This window comes from Euprymna scolopes, chromosome 20 (genome assembly GCF_053919585.1).
Source record: "Euprymna scolopes isolate OS-2025 chromosome 20, ASM5391958v1, whole genome shotgun sequence".
NCBI lineage: Eukaryota > Metazoa > Mollusca > Cephalopoda > Sepiida > Sepiolidae > Euprymna > Euprymna scolopes.
Genome location: NC_136501.1, coordinates 62,119,818 through 62,139,817, shown reverse-complemented (window position 1 = coordinate 62,139,817; position 20,000 = coordinate 62,119,818). Strand labels below are relative to the sequence as shown.

The 20,000-nt window shown below is 31.1% G+C and overlaps 1 protein-coding gene across 2 annotated transcripts in view; it reads left to right on the top strand.

Annotated features, from left to right (window-relative positions):
- The window catches only part of LOC145241443 (LIM domain transcription factor LMO4.1-like), a 332,041-nt gene that overhangs the window by 966 nt on the left and 311,075 nt on the right, over positions 1-20,000 (top strand). For both annotated transcript variants that reach the window (XM_080104402.1, XM_080104403.1), the window contains exon 1: positions 1-55. This exon is cut by the window's left edge. In XM_080104402.1, coding sequence (XP_079960528.1) covers positions 7-55 — 49 coding nt within the window. In that variant the 5' untranslated portion in view covers positions 1-6. The remainder of the gene's footprint in view (positions 56-20,000) is intronic.

Here is a 20,000-nt window from a genome sequence, read left to right as displayed (position 1 = left end):
CTCTAAATGGATGACGAAAGCTTGTCGAAAATCTACACAAATATTTCATCAACTGGTAAGTTATTATTATTATTATTATAATTATTATTTTTTATTTTTTGCAAGTCTTCATGCAGTCAGTTTCAGTTGTTTGAGAGGCAGGGGCGCAATATCTCCACGTTGAAATAATCTCATGTAATATCTATTTTAAAGCCACAAAAAAAAAAAAAAAAAAAAGTAAATTTATTTGGCTAGGGTTAAAATAAATTAACCACATTCTCACCCGGCAAATAAAAGTTGAAAAACTTAAAGCGATTTTTCGAATCGTAAACTACTTCAGCTATTTCCGGGACTGACTCTGGATTGTTCGCCAATACTCTGAGATGGTTCAATAAAAACTGAAATTATCTGGGTACACATTCCGGCGATATCTAACACTAGCGTTCCCAAACTTAAAGACTGCAGAAATGGACCCAGTTGATGGAAATACGGAATAGAAGACTCTAAGCTTGAAACGAAATAACGAAACTATGTAATAAAACTTGTGGAAGAATTTAATTAAAAAAAAACAACTTATAGATATGTAAAAAAATAATTTTAAAAACTTTATTTTCTCATCGTAAAACAAGTGTTAAAACTGAAGTAATTTTTTTTTCAATCGAATATGAATATATTTAAAATATTAAAAATTATAGAAATGTAAAAAAAAAAAGTTTTTCATAACACAAGTGTTAAAACTAAAAATAAATTTCTGAAATAAAATATATCTGTATGGTTTAATATTTCGTTTCATCGTTTCATGCTTGGTGACTTCTCTTCCTTATTTACATCAACAGTATCCACTTCCGCCATCTTTGTTTTGGGAGCTCAATTGTTAAAGATTGCCCCTCTTCTCTTTGTTTTTATTCCCTTTCCCCCTCACCCTTCCAAGACTAGATGACGAGGTCATTGAACGAGGATGAGGCCAGAAAGATCTTGCCTTTAAACAAAATGGGATGCAACTCGATGGCTGCAAGATTTCCCCTGTAGATCCTGTCGGATATTCATTGTTAGGGGCTCGCAAGGTGACCGGTAATACCTCTAAACTTTTATTCGAAACGGAGGAGGTAATGCCCAGAAATACCACTTAAGACCGAACATCACCCTACCCCGGTTTAATATAACCAGGTCCCCTTTTACTAATTATTTAAACAAATAAAAAAAGTAAAAGAAAAAACAAAAGAGAAATGCCTCGACCCGTCGCTTATGTAAATAACACCAAGATGATGCATGGGAGTACAAAATCCTATAGACCGAACAAAAATACCGAACTTTTATCAAAGTTTGAGAATCTATACCTGTCTTTATTTTTAAACATTGTTGGTCGCTTATGCATCTGTTACCGCGTTTTTTTTTTTGTTTTTTTTTTTTTTTTTTTACGTAAAATTTAAGTTAAATTCAATTTTTACGATTTAAAAAAATTAAATTATTGGGTGTAAGCACAGAATAGTTACAAAACACCCTCCCTTCCTCATGTTAAGAATAGTTTTCTTAATAATAACGTTATCTCGGCGCGTTAACACAGATGCATAAGTACCAAGTTTTTTTTTTGTTGTTTTATAAAATAAAAACACGCCCGAATCTAAAAGATAATTTCAGCCATAAGTGTAAGTTTACGGAAAATATTAATGTTCTCATAATAAACGAGCAGATAGTAATACTCATATATATATATATATATATATATATATATATATATATATATAATGCTTTGTTTAAACGTTTGCCCCCCCCCTATATTACCAGACCATTAATGTTTTCCTGTAAACTGACACTTTCGTATTGTTTCCTTTCTTCATTGGGTAGGGGAGGGCATTTTCTTTTTAATTCAATTCAGTTTAGTTATTTTTGTATTTTCCCCCCGCAGAACATTATCCTCTACCTAGCGGGTTAGTTTTTGCGTACATGTCATTCGATGTGCACTCTTCAATTATAAAAAGCAATAGCAAGAACACAACTAATATATATATATATATATATATACACAAATAACGGCGAACGGGATTCATCTCAGACTCAAAAGTTCGAAGCAAATAGCCAACTTCAGTTCTTGACATTAAACAGTAAACACTGGTACTCATGCAGTATACGGACCATGTTTAAATAATAACGTTATTTAGAAACCTTTTTTTACAATGACAAACATTTTTTTTTTTACTTGTTTGCACTTTAATCTAACGATTTAATAAAGAAAAGAAATACCGTAAAAATTGAATTTAATTCGAAAATACTATTTTAACATTTTTAGCACGATTCATATTCTGTAGAAGTGGTAAACTTCATAATACAACTTCCGGTTTCAGTTTCCCAAGTAAAATTGTTACGTGAAAGTCCAGGATAGTTCAGAAGGCACCTGTCCCTTAAGAATGTTTGTTTTTTTAATGTTATTTTAGTACTATCAGTACATTGCTGAAAATTAGAAAGACATTCTTAACGTTTGGAGGCTTATACATACATACATACATACATATAATAAAAAACTTTTCTGCACTTTGTTCACATTAAAATAAATGAATCTAAGTACAAAACTTTGCAAAACAAAAGGGCAAGCGACCCAAAACAGGAAGTGAATTTGACCCAACACCGTTTGCTGTTGATTTTGAGTCGGGGATTTTTCTGGTTCCTCAAATAATTTCCCAATAATCAAATTTAGATGAAGAAATGCATATAAAATACTTGCTTCTACTTTTGTTCGCTCTAAACAACCCCTATTGGCACTGACGTAAGGGGATACTGAGATAGAGACCGGATTTAAAGTCGGTATTGTACCTTAATTTTGTAACAAAATGTTTTCTCGCGTTACATTTAAATTTGAGCAGGTTGGGAAAACATTTCTTTATATTAAGAAAGTCGCATTTTCAGATTTTTTTTTATAATTTAATCATAACGATGTATTTTTTTTTTTTTTTTTAGAATAATTTAATTTTTAAAGTTGAGCTTTCTGCGTATACGCTGCCCAACAATTAATACTAGTAAGAAAAAGTTATTTTTTTTATTTAACGCCGAACTTTAAAAAATTTATGAAAAAAACAAAAAAACTGTAGATACTTATGTTAAATATGACCAGTGCTGAAATAACACTAATTTTAAGAAACCCCTTCTTAACATGGGAGGGTGTTTTGCAACTATTCTATACTTTCACCTAACAATTTAATAAACAAAAAATACCGTGAAATTTGAATTTAACTTTAAATACTATATATATATATATATATATATATATATATAAAATAGCACGGTACATTCTCTGCATAAGTATTACTGATATTAAAGTTGCACTAGAAATTTCCTGAATGTAAATTTGGCACTTGTGTACAGAAAGGTACCGTACTGGAACAAATGCGTAATTAAGAAAGTCATTCTTAACATGGAGAGACTGACTTTTAACTATTCTATAATTTTACCTAACAATTTAATGAACAAAAACCCAGTAAAACTTGAAGTTCGCTTTAAATACCATTAAAAAAAATCGCACGGTACCTTTTCTGCATAAGCACCTTAAAAATTTACAGAAGATTTTTAAAGTGACGTAATTAATGGAACACTTGCGTTGTTCAAATTTATAACTCTAAATCCCAATCAATGTTCTTAATTAAAGAACATAAACAAAATTGTGTACTAGTGCACTTATTGAAATGTGCTGAAATAGTAACGTTATTATTTAGAAAGCCATTCTTAACATGGGGAGGGTGTTTTGTACCTATTCTGTATTTTAACCGGTGAAAGTGCACTGGAGGAACCACTCGAAGACGGCCAATGTGCACCGGTTGCCCAATCTGCAAAGGGTGTTTATTCCGAAAGCCGTTATAACATGGAGAGGTTTTGGGTGTTTATTCCGAAAGGTGTTTTCTTATTTTCAACCTCGCCGTAATCAACTTCTTAAAGGTAAGTCTTCGGGTGGTCCGCCAGTGCATTTTAACCATTTAACCTTAAGATTTAATAAAAACATTTCATAAAACTTAAATTAAACTTGAAAATATTGTTAAAAAAAAAACAAAAAAACTAGCCTGTATTAACATTAACACACTAAATTGTTTCTTTTTTAAAACTGAGTGGATCTGTTAATATTATCCCAGACCCTATTTTATTTCAAACGTATACGTATATATTTATAAATAAAATAATTATACATAAATATACTTTTGCCTTTTTTCTGTTGTTCTTGGCCTTCGGGCCAGGATCAAAGTGTAGTATCTGTTCCGGCAGATACTGCAAGCTATGACTAGCTATGACTAGCAAAGACCAGATGTGGGGGCAACCCCACATGCCTGACCATTAACCAGCTCCCATTTCCCACCTCTCGGGAGCTGGTCCCCTTTTTCCCTTCTCCCTCCCTTCACTCCTCACATTAAAAATCGGCCTTGTGCCTAATTTGCTCGGTGGGAGAGCAAATAAATACCATCTGTTCCGGCAGATACTGCAAGCAAAGACCATATGTGGGGGAAACCCTACATATAAGACCTTGGCCAATGTAGGGGCAACCCTTCCTACCAACTGTCACTATCCATCTCCTATTTCCCACCCATCGGGAGCTGGTCCCCTTTTCCCTCCCTCTCTCTCCACATTAAAAAACGGCCTTGTGCCTAATTTGCTCAGTGAGGAAGCAAATAAATGCAATGTGCCTAAGTGTTTTGTTCATCGTTGATTTTGACTATTTTTAACATGAATAAAAGATTTAATATCTCAAAGTGTAGTATCTGTTCCGGCAGATACTGCAGTGCTGCAGTGCTGCACTTAAGATAATTTGTACCAGTCAATGGAGGGGAGACCCTCTATACTGGGACAATTATTACTTTTGGTAACCAGAGTGCCCCCTTTTTGCCTACTTTTAGGGGAACTGGTTTTTACCCCACATTAAAAACGACCTTTGCTTTGGTGGGGAAGCAAATAAATACAATAAATACATTTTTAAAAAATTAGAGGCATTTTAAATAAGACATTAAGATTAGATTTCTAGATTAAACGTAGAATTGTGCTGACCACCGCAGAACGTTCCTGCTAAAAGTAATGTAGATTAAATAAATACCAATTGCCCCCCCCTCAACGCATAGACACCATTTTTAATGGCCTTATGCTTAATTTGTTGATGGGTATTTTATTCTGTCGCAAACTCGATGTGTAGTACTTCTTTTTACCCGATCGGACGATGAAAGCCTCCTTAACTGGAGCAACTTTTAATTCTTGTCCCATCCAAGATGCCTTCGTTTTTTTTTCGTTTTTTTTTTTCTGAGTGCTAGATATATCCCCACCTTAAAAATAAACGGTCGTATGTATAACTTTGCTTCTCGCAAGGCATGTAAATTGTCATACATAGTTATAAACCTTCATTTTAGTTTTGTGTGAAAACTACGGAGTGTGCTAAACTGCACAACTATAAAGCGAATTAAAACAAAAAAAAATTGACTTTTGGTTTTTCAATTTGTCTTTATATAAGCAGTAATTTATTGCTACACAGTCATGAGCATGTTTCGGTCTTCTAGTTTTTAGTGACAAGAGACCTCTTCTCTTCAGGCAACAACGCTTATATTCAAAAGCGGAATTCTTAATAATAATAATAATAATAATAATAATAATAATATATCCCCGATTTCGAATCTTGCTAGATACAGCCCACTCTGATGAGCCGTAGACGAAGAAACACGTGTCAGTGGATAATTACATTTCAAAAATAATATATATATATATATATATATATATATATATATATATATATACAACTCCCCATGTGGGGGTACCAAATTGGTTAAAAGGGAAAATTATTCCCAACCCGCATTTAGGTATAAAATGCACTTTCGTAAATGATTGAATTCATCGCTAAAACCAAAACAAAACATCTAAGTAAATCGCGATATATCCAGACAGTCGGCGAGATGGCTCAGGGGTAAGGGTTTAGGCTCATTACCGTTGGGTCCCGATTTCGAATCTCGCTAGATACAGCCACTCTAATGAGTCGTAGACGACGAAACACGTGTCAGTGGATAATTACATTTTAAAAATAATATATATATATATATCTACGGCTCATCAGAGTGGCTGTATCTAGCGAGATTCGAAATCGGGGATATATTATTATTATTATTATATATATATACATGATTACAAGCCACAAGCTTCTGTAAACTTAAAGCGAATATTAATGATAATTATATAGTAATCCCAAACAAATAATAATAATAACAAACTCAATACAACCGAAATAGTAAATAGAGCTGGCCTTTAAAGGACACAATGAAAAACTGTAAATTATACTTCACATGTATTTAGTGTTCGACCAGATAGTGAAATAAGAAATCTTATCCTGTCAAACGCAAAATTCAAGTAAACAATAATTTAAAGTCTTAAATTGTGTTCTTATATGCGTGAGTCAAAAGTAGGTGGATAGTAAAAAAAAACAAAAAAAAAACATGTAGACATCACGTATACGTACACTTATATGTAATAGGACATTTATATTAATGAATATTTGCTGTCCACCTTTAGCTCATCCTGTGTGTATATATATATATATATATATATATATATATATATATATATATATATAATTTTTAAAATATAATTATCCACTGACACGTGTTTCGTCGTTTACGACTCATCAGAGTGGCTGAATCTAGCCATATAAGTCAGATATGAGGAAACACGTGTCAGTCGATATTTTAAAAACAATATATATGCCGCTCAGCATTTGGGGGTGCCAATTTAGTAAAAGGGAAATTATTCCCAACTCGTATGTAGGTAAAAATGCACTTTCCTATAAATAATACAATTCAGTCCAAAACGTATGGCAAAAACATATATATATATATATATATATATACACACACATACAGATGCGTTTATTTCATTTTTAATATGGGTGCGCCAGAAATTGATTTAAGCAATATGTACAATTTAACATGAATTAATTTATTTTCGGATGAAAGGATCTTTTATCGCCTGGATATCATCAAAACATGGTTATACATATCAAACAACGTCCTATATATATATATATATATATATATATATATATATATATATGGTGTTTATCTAGGAGACGGCAAAAATATTATTAAACATTAATATATATCAATATTTTATTATACAAATATGTGGTTTATCAAAAATATTAATTTTTGCCATTTATAATTAACATATAATTTTAGACATATGACCCTTGCGTTTCACATATATATGGGATAATTCTCACTTGGTCCAATTCTCACAAACTCTAGGCATTAAATAAGTCTGTATTTCGGCAATAATGCGTCGAATGTTGTCTTCAAATGGTCTATAGTGTCTTGTTTATCGGCGTAGATATGTTCATTGCATATGAACAACGAAAATAATCGTTTGTAGCTAAATCACCCGGAAAATGTGTGCAGTTGGCAGGTTCATTTCGTGAAATTATTCGTTCATCAAATATAAATAAAAAAACATTTACAAAATCTACAAGCGCTGCTCGGGTGTCAATCTTTTCAGGGTGATTCAGCAAACCAAGGTAAAACTAGAAAAAATCGATAGTTGCCAAATCTCCAATTAAGGAAACTATATTGTCAATTTAAAGTTTGCCGCTTAAAAAAAAAAAAGAAAACGAACAAATACCAAGACGTTATCACAATGTCACACACACGTGTATATATTTTTTATTTGAGGATTAAATAATTTTTTTTAAAAATCGACTTCCAAATGAAGAAAATACACAAGTTATTGGATTACAACCGACGCAAGACGGTGTTTGTTTTAAAAGTTTGTTTTAAAAGCTTGTTTAATAAAATCATACTTATCTTTTAACACATCCTCAGTGAAAAATTTTGGTAGGTGCAATACAAAAAACAAAACAAAAAAAACCCCTCAATATTCATATTCAAAAATGTTATATTCTTCCGTTTATCTGTTAATTGTCGGTGGCCTGGTGGAAAGATGCTAGTTTACGAAGTCGATTCTCCCAATTAGCAGTAATTATAATTTTATCCACTAATGATTGAGTAAACATTAAACACTAGTGTCTGTAGGTACGAGAAATATATATATATATATATATATATATATATATATATATATATATATATATATATATATATATATATAATTTGTTCTAATACTGCAACCCATCAACGTTGGAGAAAGCCTTCTAGATTAAGGTAATATAAAATTGTTGACTTTATCAATTATAAGGAGCTGCATTTTTGACAGATGAAATAGCGACCTTCTATCTAACTTTACTCTGGAGGAATTATAGTGTATTTCTTTATTTGTTTACACACACACACACATATATATATATATATATATATATATATATATATATATATATATATATATATATATATTTTTTGTTACAAACTAGATAACGTAAAAAAATACCGAGTTTATTTTATATTAAAAAAATATTGTTTTTACATTAAATGTACTCAACTCATAGAGCAGTGTATATGTGGGTGTATATATATATGTGTGTTTGTGTGTGTGCTTTATGCGTAATTATATTATTGGCTACACATGTGAATACATGTTTCAGCTTAGACAAGCTAAACTTTCGAAAAATTAAAAGGCAATATTCGCATTATTTGGATTCTTTGGACTATTGTTCTCATCTTGATTGCCCTTTTCACAACGTTTCGTTCGATGTAACCTCCAACATCATAAGGATTTATCTTGTAGAACTCTGGAATTAGCACGGAATTTCAAGTGGAACCCCTTATTTAATTCACGATCCGTTAGCCATGTTTGAGTGGAAGTCATAAGTAATTCGCAACAGTATTTCGAGTGCCGCCCTCTCTGAAGAGGGTACCGTCAACCTCCAGAAGGGTGCCACTTACAAATGAATCTTACCAAGTACTTTATTTATGACTCCAGGGGTCCTTGCGGAATACTCCATCCTCATCTCCAAATTGAGAAACACACGATCTTTCAATACTAACCTTGGTTTAGGGTTTGTTCAAGTTTTTGTTTGACATCGCTTTAACTATAAACTAGTGATTGGACGATTCCAATATTTTCCCGATTCCGATACAATTCCCGATTCCGTACTAAATTCCCGATTCCGATACAATTTCCGATTACGAATCTTAATAAATCTCTAAATATTTATCTATACAGTTGTATTTTTCTCCGATTACCGTAAAAACACGCGTTAAATGTGCAGATACTTTCATAAAGATAAAAAATATACTTGTGGGGGACGATCTATCGATTTTAGCTTCAATGGCGGTTTAAGATAAATAAATATTTATTATTTTATCATTATTACCAGCAATGGGAGATTTTAGCTTTAAACAAAATAAAAAAAAACAAGAAAACAAAAACAAAAAAAAACAAAAACAAGACAATTAAAAGGATCACCTTGGCATCGGAAAGTCTGTACAAACTTTTTCTGATTTCGATTCCCGATTCCGATCAATCGTCCCAACACTACTTTAAACCTTCATGAGCATTATAACAAAATATATTTGTATGATCTAAAATTTTATATTAAAAAAAAACAAACCAAACACTGTTCTATTTATTATTGAGCCCTATAAAAACGCAAAAAGATTTACAAGATTGGTTTTTCAATCTCTATGAACAAGTATGACCCTATATTTCCTTCTAAATGTTATTTTATTTCAGTATGTTCTCAGAAACCAAGGAGCTCTTTTCTTTTCGCTAACACTTTATTTCTATATGAAATGCATAGGAACTCAAAGGTTCAATAAAGATTCTTAAACGATTTAGTACAAATGATGATTTCTCTTTTGCGGTGATCTGTTTTACCGGATTCTATGAGAATAATTCATCTATTCTGGTGAAGCTTCCAGGTAAATGGTATTACTTGAGATAACATCACTAGAAGGTTTACCGGGTCTGTATTCCTATACACATAGATTCGGAAATCTTGGCAAAAAAACAAATATATAACAATTAAGTTATCAAAGGCAAGATAAGTAACTTTTATACCTAACTGGATATTTTTTGTGATTTTATTTAATGTAACATGTTTATTCAGCTCGAAAAACAGAGTTTACCGATGTATTTAAAAATTAGAAATGGCACCGGACTCTGAACACGGTAAGTATGGGAAAATGAGTTAAAAAAAAGAAAAAAAGAAAACTATACAAAATACTGTTAGAAACTCGCTCAATATGCTACTGTAACATAGGCTGACATATTGAGTGGGTTTTTAACAATATTTTGTATAGTTTTTTTTTTTCCTTATTTTCCCAAACTTACCGTGTTCAACAGAGTCCGGCGCCATTTATAATTTTCAAATACATCGGTAAACACTGTTTTTCAAGCTGAATTAACATGTTACATTAAATAAAAACACTAAAAATTTTTCCAGTTAGGTAGAAAAGTAATTTATTTTGCCTTTGATAAAATTTGTTATATATTTGTTTTTTAACAACTTTTTCGAATCCGTGTATAGTAATACAAACCCGGTAAACCATATCCCCGTATTAAAAGCAATACATATCCATGCAGAGGCTGCTTTATTAAACGCTTCGGATGTTATTATTTTGAATATTTGATCAATGTTTACACGTAGGATGAAGGATGTTCATGCTGTGATGTCCTGACTAACCCTTGTTTAGTGAGATCGAAAACAATTTATAACAGTGTCTAATAGGCAATTCAAATTCTCCAGATGCATCACACTTTCCTATATATTGAGGTGTGTATATCCGAACGCGCACACATACACGTACATACGTACGTAGCAGTTTATTCAAGATGGGGCATCCTGCCTGATATTCATACGCTCTCATATATTCCAGCCTAGAGATTATTTTAAGATTCTAACCGTCCCCTTAAGTGCAGTTGTTTGAATTTCCCTTGCACTTGGTTCACCGGGTATATTCGCTGAGTAACTTTCGGAATTCTTTATCATGTGTTCAGTTGCCCCTAAAATTACTGCAATGACGAAGATCTTTTTATTTTTTCAGTTTTATTTATTTATTTTTTTTCATGTCGTACATGAGACCTTGGTGTTTCGTTATCTTTTTTGATTTTATACTTACGATTGTATGTTTGTGTATACGCACGTGAATATTCAATATGTGTATACCCAAAGAACTCGCTTTCATATATATAATATATATAATATATATGTGTGTGTGTGTGTATATATATTAAAAATATACCGGTCATAAGGCAGGTAAAATTATTTTCACCGAAAATAGTGTTGCAACACTTGATTCCATCGCAAACTATATTACAACATCGTATTTCAAGAAATCTTATTTAAATTTGGATCACATTACATAAGAACCCTAGAATACGTTTTTGTTGTTTTTTTTTTGTTTTTTTCGGGTTACGATGTGGAGTACGATGTTTTTCCGGTTCCTGGTACGGTATTTGCCCCGCCTTGCAGTGTTATTTATAACGTTGTTTGATTATATAAACGTGTATTATAAACTGTACAGTATTGTTTTTTTACTAATTTTTAATGCAGTATGTCTGGGTTCTACTGTATAGGAATGCGTAGAATTCTTAGTTTTCATGAAAATTTATCACATGATTTGTATTCTAGCAAATTTCGAAAATTTAAAACTCAAGCATAAGCTGTTTAAAAAAAAAAAAACAATGAAAAATGTTAATTAACTGGTGTCTAATTATATATAAAATATTATTTAATTCTGAAATGTTTTACTTTTCAAATGTGTAGTTGGACTCGTATTATGACCGCTAAAAATCATCTTTAACACAAAAATTAAATGCAGAGATATCTGACAATCATTGTAAAAATTATACAAAAATCAGAAGATGACTAGATATTAACGAAAGGCTGTCATCTCCTTCTCCCTTAAAAATAATTTAAATCCACATTTGGATTTTGTGTTCTAAAATTCATAATGATTGGTTAATTAGTTTAGTGAATCCTCTGTCCAATCATATAAATGTACCTAATAATTAAAGTGTATATATATATATATATATATATATATATATATATATATACACTTTAATTATATACAAAGAGACCCGACCCATAAAACTACTTTGTGTTATATCTAGCCACGTATATATTTATTTGTGTGTGTGTATATATATATATATAAATATATATATATATATAAATATATATATATATTTTTTAAATACTTACTTCACACACGTGTGTGTTTATATAATATATATATGTGTCTGTTACTTCACACGCACGTGTTTATATAATATATATCTATGTCTGTTATTACTATACGCACAAGTATATATATATATATAATATATATATATATATATATATATATATATATATATATATACATACATACATACATATATAATGCGTATAAGTATATATATATACTTGTGTGTATAGTAATAACAGACACATATATTATATAAACACACACGTGTGTGTGAAGTAAGTAAAAAAAAAACTGAATCTGAAAAAAAAAAGACAAACAATTTGCAAATGTTTATGTTTCTTCACATATACAACATTGAAAACAGTAAACATACGTGTATTGGTTTGTTGACATTTTTGTACATAGACATCCAGCTGCTATGCGTGCTTATATATATATATATATATATATATATATATATATATATATATATATATATATTACATAGTATAGTCGCTACACTAACACATGGTAATGTTTCGGACAGTTGATTTTTCTTAAAAATTTTTTTAAAAAGTCGCTCATCAGGCTAAGCAAAGTAAACCAACTGCCCGAAACTTTAGCATGTCCAGTGTAACAACTGTAATATTTGTCTATATGAATAAAAACATTATATTATGTTTTCCTCTATTTTATTGAGCACTCTTAATAACCTCGTTTTAATTCATGGGTTTTATCTCTTGAATACATTTAAGTTGGTGTATATATATATATATATATATATATATATATATATATATATATATATTAATATAGCAATTTATAAAATATATATGGCGACTAAGCTACACTGAATATTCTGCGTTTCATCCAACTATAGGATTCGTCAGGCTTATGTATATATTTAGTTGGATGAAACGCAGAATATTCAGTGTAGCTTAGTCGCCATATATATTTTATAAATTGCTAACTAGCTCTACCTACGTATTGAGCACTTTTGAAGTAAATACTTAAAGTTTACGCATAAATCTATACTTTCGTATATTAGGTTTATGTGAATAAATGAAGTAGTTATATATATATATATATATATATATATATATATATATATATATTATATATATATATGGCAATTAAACTACACAGAATATTCTGCATTTCATCCACGCTAGGATTCATCAGGCTTATACCTGTATAATATATATTATACACGTTCAATCATAAAGAAATATATACTTTTAATGCATATTTAAATAATTTTTCAAATCGTCACACTTGATTAAGCTCAATAAAAATTTATTTACGCTTTCAGAGCATACATATTGGAAATAAACCTACCAAACTGAAATTTTATTTATATCATATTCAGTTTATTTTATTAGTATAATTCGACTTACACATGTTTCGTTGAATGATGGAAATTCATCAACCTACTCGTCATAGACAGATTTATGTTCATCGGAAAAAAGACACTTGAATATCCCCCTCCTGGTTTAAAAAAAAATATAAAAATTGAAAACAAGAAATTTTGCTAGGTATATTTCCTATATATATATATATATGCAAATTTCCATAACGTGCCCCAGCGTATTATAAACACCCCAACCTCTCCATGTTAAGAACGGCTTTCGGAATAAACACCGTTCTTAATATGGCGGAAGTTGGGAGGGTGTTTATTCCGAAAGCTGTTCTTATTATAGGGTGGAGGGGGTGTTTATTCTACGCTGGGGCAGCTCGTAATATATACATATATTTATAATATATATATATATATATATATATATATATATATATATATATATATATATAATAGAAAAACAGAACTCTTAAAATCGAGAGAACCTTATAAATATGACAGGGCAAATCCTGAAAATATAACGTGTTCGTTATCCAAATAAGATAGAACCTTATCGAGAATAAACGATAATACGTATTTAACTTCCAAGCCTGTGTGTGTGTATGTATATATATATATATATATATATATATATATATATATATATATATATATATATATATATATATATACACACACACATAATCCAACGTGTGTGAGCACGCATAGAAGCTGGATGTGTATTTACAAAAATGTCAACAAACCAATAAACATATGTTTACTGTTTTCAATGTTGTATATAAGAAACGTACACATTTGAAAATTGTTTTTTTTTTCAGATTCATCAGTTTTATTTTTAAACTTCTCTCTCCACACACACACACACACACACACACACACACACGTGTGTGCATTTATTGTATTTATTTGCTTCCCCACCAAAGCAAATTAGGCACAAGGCCGTTTTTAATGTGGGGTAAAAACCAGCTCCCCTAAAAGTAGGCAAAAAGGGGGCACTCTGGTTACCAAAACTAATAATTGTCTCAGTATAGAGGGTTTCCCCTCCATTGACTGGTACAAATTATCTTAAGTGCAGCATCTGCAGAACAGATACTACACTTTGATCCCGGCCCGAAATGTGTGTCTTCCACTACTATACGCGCAAGTATATATTTTTGAAATCAATCGGAGTGCTGATTTTTAAAATGCATCAATTTTAAATTGTATACTTGGTCGACGGATTGACTTATGATTTTGGACTATTCAGTTAAAATGGGTAAATTTAAAATTTGTTCACCCTAACGATATCTGAATTATCATCGACCTCATCTTTACTGATCGAACGTTTCGAACATTTCTATATTGAGAGTGACATTAATTTTACTATCAAACATTTACACTACGCTCTCTAATAGTAAAAGGGAGTAAAAAGAACTCCAATGCAGCATTAAGAATTCATTATATAATGTCATAAATTGAATTTAAAAAAAATCTTAATCCTGTAATATTTTAAGTTATAAATTTATATTTTTTTTCCTAGAATATCTTGTCCTTTTCTTTTCAAATTTTAACAACTAGTCCTTTACTTTTCCATGTTTAAGCTTAACCATATTACTTTTCATGCTCGCATTTTTCTATTGTAATCAATGATTTTTTTCAGGCTTCCAATAAATTCACCTGTTATTTGTTTAATTTCAGTCTTATTTTTTGCCTCCATAAACACATATGTAATAACAATGTACGACACTCGTCTGCTTTCAATAAAATCCCTCCAATTATCTCCCCTTCATGCTTTCATTCTCTCGGTTGCACTTGTTACTTCTCTTTTCAAATTTGTAGCAACAGTAGTCGCTGAAGCGACGTGGTTGCTATAGAAACCAGTCGTAAAAAACGTCGCTCATCTCCTTACATATTTTTACGATTTTAAATAACAGAAAATTCATAACTTTTGTTTTACTGGACGAAAATTGAAAATTATTTTTTACAGTATAACTAAGTGATCTATAAACTGTAAATATTTGAAAACTTTATCGTTATTTCCATGGCAGGTGCTCGTCTGAACTCCAATCTCTGGTCCCCCCCCTCACCAATCTTTTACGAAAAACACCCGTCTAGCTGAATCCACTGTCAAAAACTTTCCCCACTCTTTATCTATGCCTAAATCAAAACGTAGATTCCATGAACAAAGCTTCTTTCTTAGAACTGCACGCCTGTGGAACTCTTTTCCGTCTGCTTGCTTCCCTCCTGACTACAATTTGGATGTCTTCAAGTCCAAGGTAAACAAATTCCTGACAAACCGACCCCTTAAGTAGATACTATAAATATCCACACTAACGTACTGTACTTACAATAACCCTTATCCCTGAATGGCTTCCGGGCCTTGATAAGTGCCTTGTAAAAAAAAAAAATAAATTAATAAAAATTAAAAATTAGGCCGAGAAAATGAGTGAGTGATGAAAATTTTAAAGTTTAAAATAACTAAAACTGCCACTTAACCAGATATTACAAACACTATCGTGTTTGAATGATATATATGAGAGCTATATATATGATGTGTGTGTGTGTGTGAGGGCTATATGTGTGTGTGTATTTGAGAGCTATATATACCAGATGTATGTGTGTATATGAGAGCTAAACGTATTCGTGTGTGTAATATATATATATATGAGAGAGATAGATACACGCGTACATATATAAAATTTCGGTTTGATTTTATTTTACGATTTCATCACTTTTTTGCCTATAAATCTCTCCGTCCCTGAAGGTCATGCCAAACATTTCTCGCACATATGCATGCGTTGTTTATATATTGTCAGCTGAAAACCATAAAATATTATTTTACGACACATGAGTGAAGTTTTATTGTTCCAGTAAATAGTCTACATAAATATTTTTATCCCTCTTTCTTTTTTTCTTTCTTATATAAGTTACCAATTTCATTTAGTTCGTGTTTAGTCATCGGTCTATCGACCTATCTTCTTGTTTATGTCTTATCGGTCTCAATTGGGGTATATCTATTTCTAAATATAAACTTTTATTTCCATACATACATATATACGCGTCAGTCATTCTCTTTTTCATATATGCTGGGTTTTTTTTTCTGTTTCGCTTCTTATATTACCTCTCCATCCCTCTAATTTTTTTTCCAATTCTAACCTAAAAATTTTTCATTTCTTGTGAAGTTTTCAAAGTCGGTGTTGTGATTTGAACAATGCTGGCTTTTTCTCCTCTTCTAACGAGAAGCAGTTAGTCTCCAAATGCCATATTCTAAAGAGGTTTCTCGCTTATTCCTATTTTTGTAACTGTTATTGATTGATAATATAATACAGTTCCTATATAATTTACTCCACGCCTATCCTTATTCCCCTCATCTCTCTCTCTCTTATATATATATATATATATATATATATATATATATATATATATATATATATATAAATAAACTCAGATCAACATGTTTGCTTGGGCGTTTTAACTGTACACCCAATTTCTGACTTCTGATTTCAAAAAAATCGTCTGCTTACTTATGGCCGCCCTGGCTTAAGTTCGATATTAAAAGCCACTGTTGCTATTCAAAGCATGCACAAAGTCAACAATATTTTTTGTTTTACATTATTTTAACGTGCTTTCCTTACAAATAAATGTAATTTATCCCCGTTGAGTTAAAAAAAAAAAAAAACTGATTTAAATATAAATATACAATGTATAACTATAATCGTATTTATAACACTGTTTACTGCTTTTGTAACGCTCCTGTGGATTCTGACGATTTTGTTTTACTTAAAAATTGTTTTCCCTATGAGAAAGAAGAGATGGAAACTTGGTTTTAGTAGTGCGTATAGTAGGGTCTCCTTAATTTTAATTAGTGCTTGCGATATTGCCTTGGCGGCGTCCTGAGTTTACTTTTTTTTTCAATCATCATAAAAAAAAGTTTTCTCGTGACAATGGAAGACGATATAATCTCAAAATCACTTATTTTGAACATTTTTGATCTTACCCTTTAAAAAGACAACAGCTAGACTAGTAATATATATATATATATATATATATATATATATATATATATATATATATATATATATATATATATATATATATACTAAAATTTCAGCCCGGCGTTCCCCGGATGTGTATGGTGAGCAAAAATAAAAAAAGTTGTAGTAGGAAGGCAGGCTAAAACCCGTACCGCAAAAGAGGAAAAGAATGGGGTAAAACCTAACGTTTATGCTGTTACGACCACCGCCAAACTGGAAGCGACATTTTTTTAAATTAAGACTAGACAATCTAAAGGAGAGGATAGCTTTCAAAAATATCGGCGAAAAAAGTGACCCCCCTGTAGAAAAGTGCCTAGTTGAAGGGGAAGATATTTATGTTTTTAGCCAATTTTTCGATATTTGTCGTATGAAAGGTCGAACTTCAAAACGATACTGATCTTGGTAAAATCAGTCGCCTCCATTGAAAGTTTAAGGCAGACATGCAAACAGACATACATACATACATTTATATATTGGTAACTAAAAATTTGCGACCCAAACTGATGAAAAAAGCTTGCCCTATCTCTGAATACCCTTTATGTAAAATTTGAAATATTTAGACCAGAAATTGTCTGAGTAATTTAGAATAGACCGCAGAGGTTAATTCTTTTTAACTTTGACCCCTATTATGATCCCTTAAAATTTATTGTTTTTTGCTCAAATCAAGTTATCAAGTTAGATCCATGTCCAAGAAACCTATATCTAAAATTTCAAGTGCGTAGACTCAAAAATTATCGGAGGAGTTTGGTAGAGTTCTTAAAGGCCAAATCGTTGAACTTTGACCCCTTAATCGCCAAATTTCTGGCCAAAAGCCGATCACATCGATTTTCCCAAATCACAGAACCTGTATATCAAATTTCGAGTCTGCAGACTAAAAATTGACAGTTATTGCGTAGGGAAATGTACACACACACACACACACACACGTTCATTTTTATAGATATATATTCATTTGGAAATATATAGCAATTAAGTTACATAGAATGTCCAAGTTTAATCTTAAGGCTACAAACGCTTTTAGACTGATCATTGCCTACCGTATTGAAACGCGAAGAATTCTGTGTAGCTTAATTACAATATATTGAATCTTCTTGGCCTTTTGGTCAAGATCAAAGTGTAGTATCTGTCCTTCAGATGCTGCACTTCTATTTCTTGTTCTCTTTCGGTGGAGGAGAAATCCTTCACGACTGAGACAATTTTTATTTTTGTACCTTTTCTCCACGTTAATAAACGACCCTGGTGTCTAACTCTGTCCCGTGGGGAGGCATAGTAAATAGGTAAAATATATTTTGAAATTTACGATATGACTCTACTCGTGTATCATATGTTTTGTGTAGTTTTTTTTTTAATTTTAAACTCATTTTCCCAAACTTACCGTGTTCAACAGTCCGGCGCCATTTTTAATTTTCAAATACATCAGTATAGACTGTTTTTCCGAGCTAAATAAACATGTTACATTAAATAAAAACACTAAAAAATTATCCAGTGAGGTAGAAAAGTAATTTATTTTGCCTTTGATAACATTAATTTGTTATATATTTGTTTTTTGACAACTTTTTCGAATCCGTGTATAGTAATACAAACCCGGTAAACCATATCCCCGTATTAAAAGCAATACATATCCATGTAGAGGCTGCTTTATTAAACGCTTCGGATGTTATTATTTTGAATATTTGATCAATGTTTACACGTAGGATAAAGGATGTTCATGCTGTGATGTCCTGACTAACCCTTGTTTAGTGAGATCGAAAACAATTTATAACAGTGTCTAATAGGCAATTCAAATTCTCCAGATGCATCACACTTTCCTATATATTGAGGTGTGTATATCCGAACGCGCACACATACACGTACATACGTACGTAGCAGCTAGAAGCTAATACTGAAAATTGCCACAGAAAAAATATTTTTATATTAGAGATTATTAGCTGTACATGTTTATGCTTAATATCTCTGCAACTCCTTTAGATAAGTAACATTTCCAGGCCAGATTTTATTTTTTATGAAACCAAAATTTTAATATTCCTTTTTATACAAATTTTTAATTTAAACAAATAATAAAGAAGAGCAAAGTAGATATTGCAGAGAAAGAGTCAATGCAAATGATATTTGGTGCTTAAAATCTTAAAAGAATTTTATAATCTTGTACGAAATATATATTTAAAAATAAAAAATTATTACTAGAATCGAAACCCAATGTCTGGATTGATTGTAATCGGTGAAATATTTCATTTTTTTTCTTAATCAAATCGATTGTCTGCTCTAGTTAGACAGCCCCTCCAACAAAGAACAAGAGGAAGTTTCACATGCCTCCATGCTGTGTCTTATTCTATAGGGCATTGCAATCTATATTGCACTGTAGAGAATCTATTGTAGCTTTTATAAAATTATCTATCTGTAAATAATGGCTTCACAAGTTAGAAATGCAAAAGTCAAGTATCGTGGATCAAGTGCGCTCCAGGCAGAAACATTCATTCGAGCGCACCACCGTCTTATCGAAGAAGCAACTGTTGAGAATATGAAACTATTTTTTACATAATCATTTGAATTGAAGTTAAACGTACAAAAGTCAAGTATCATGGT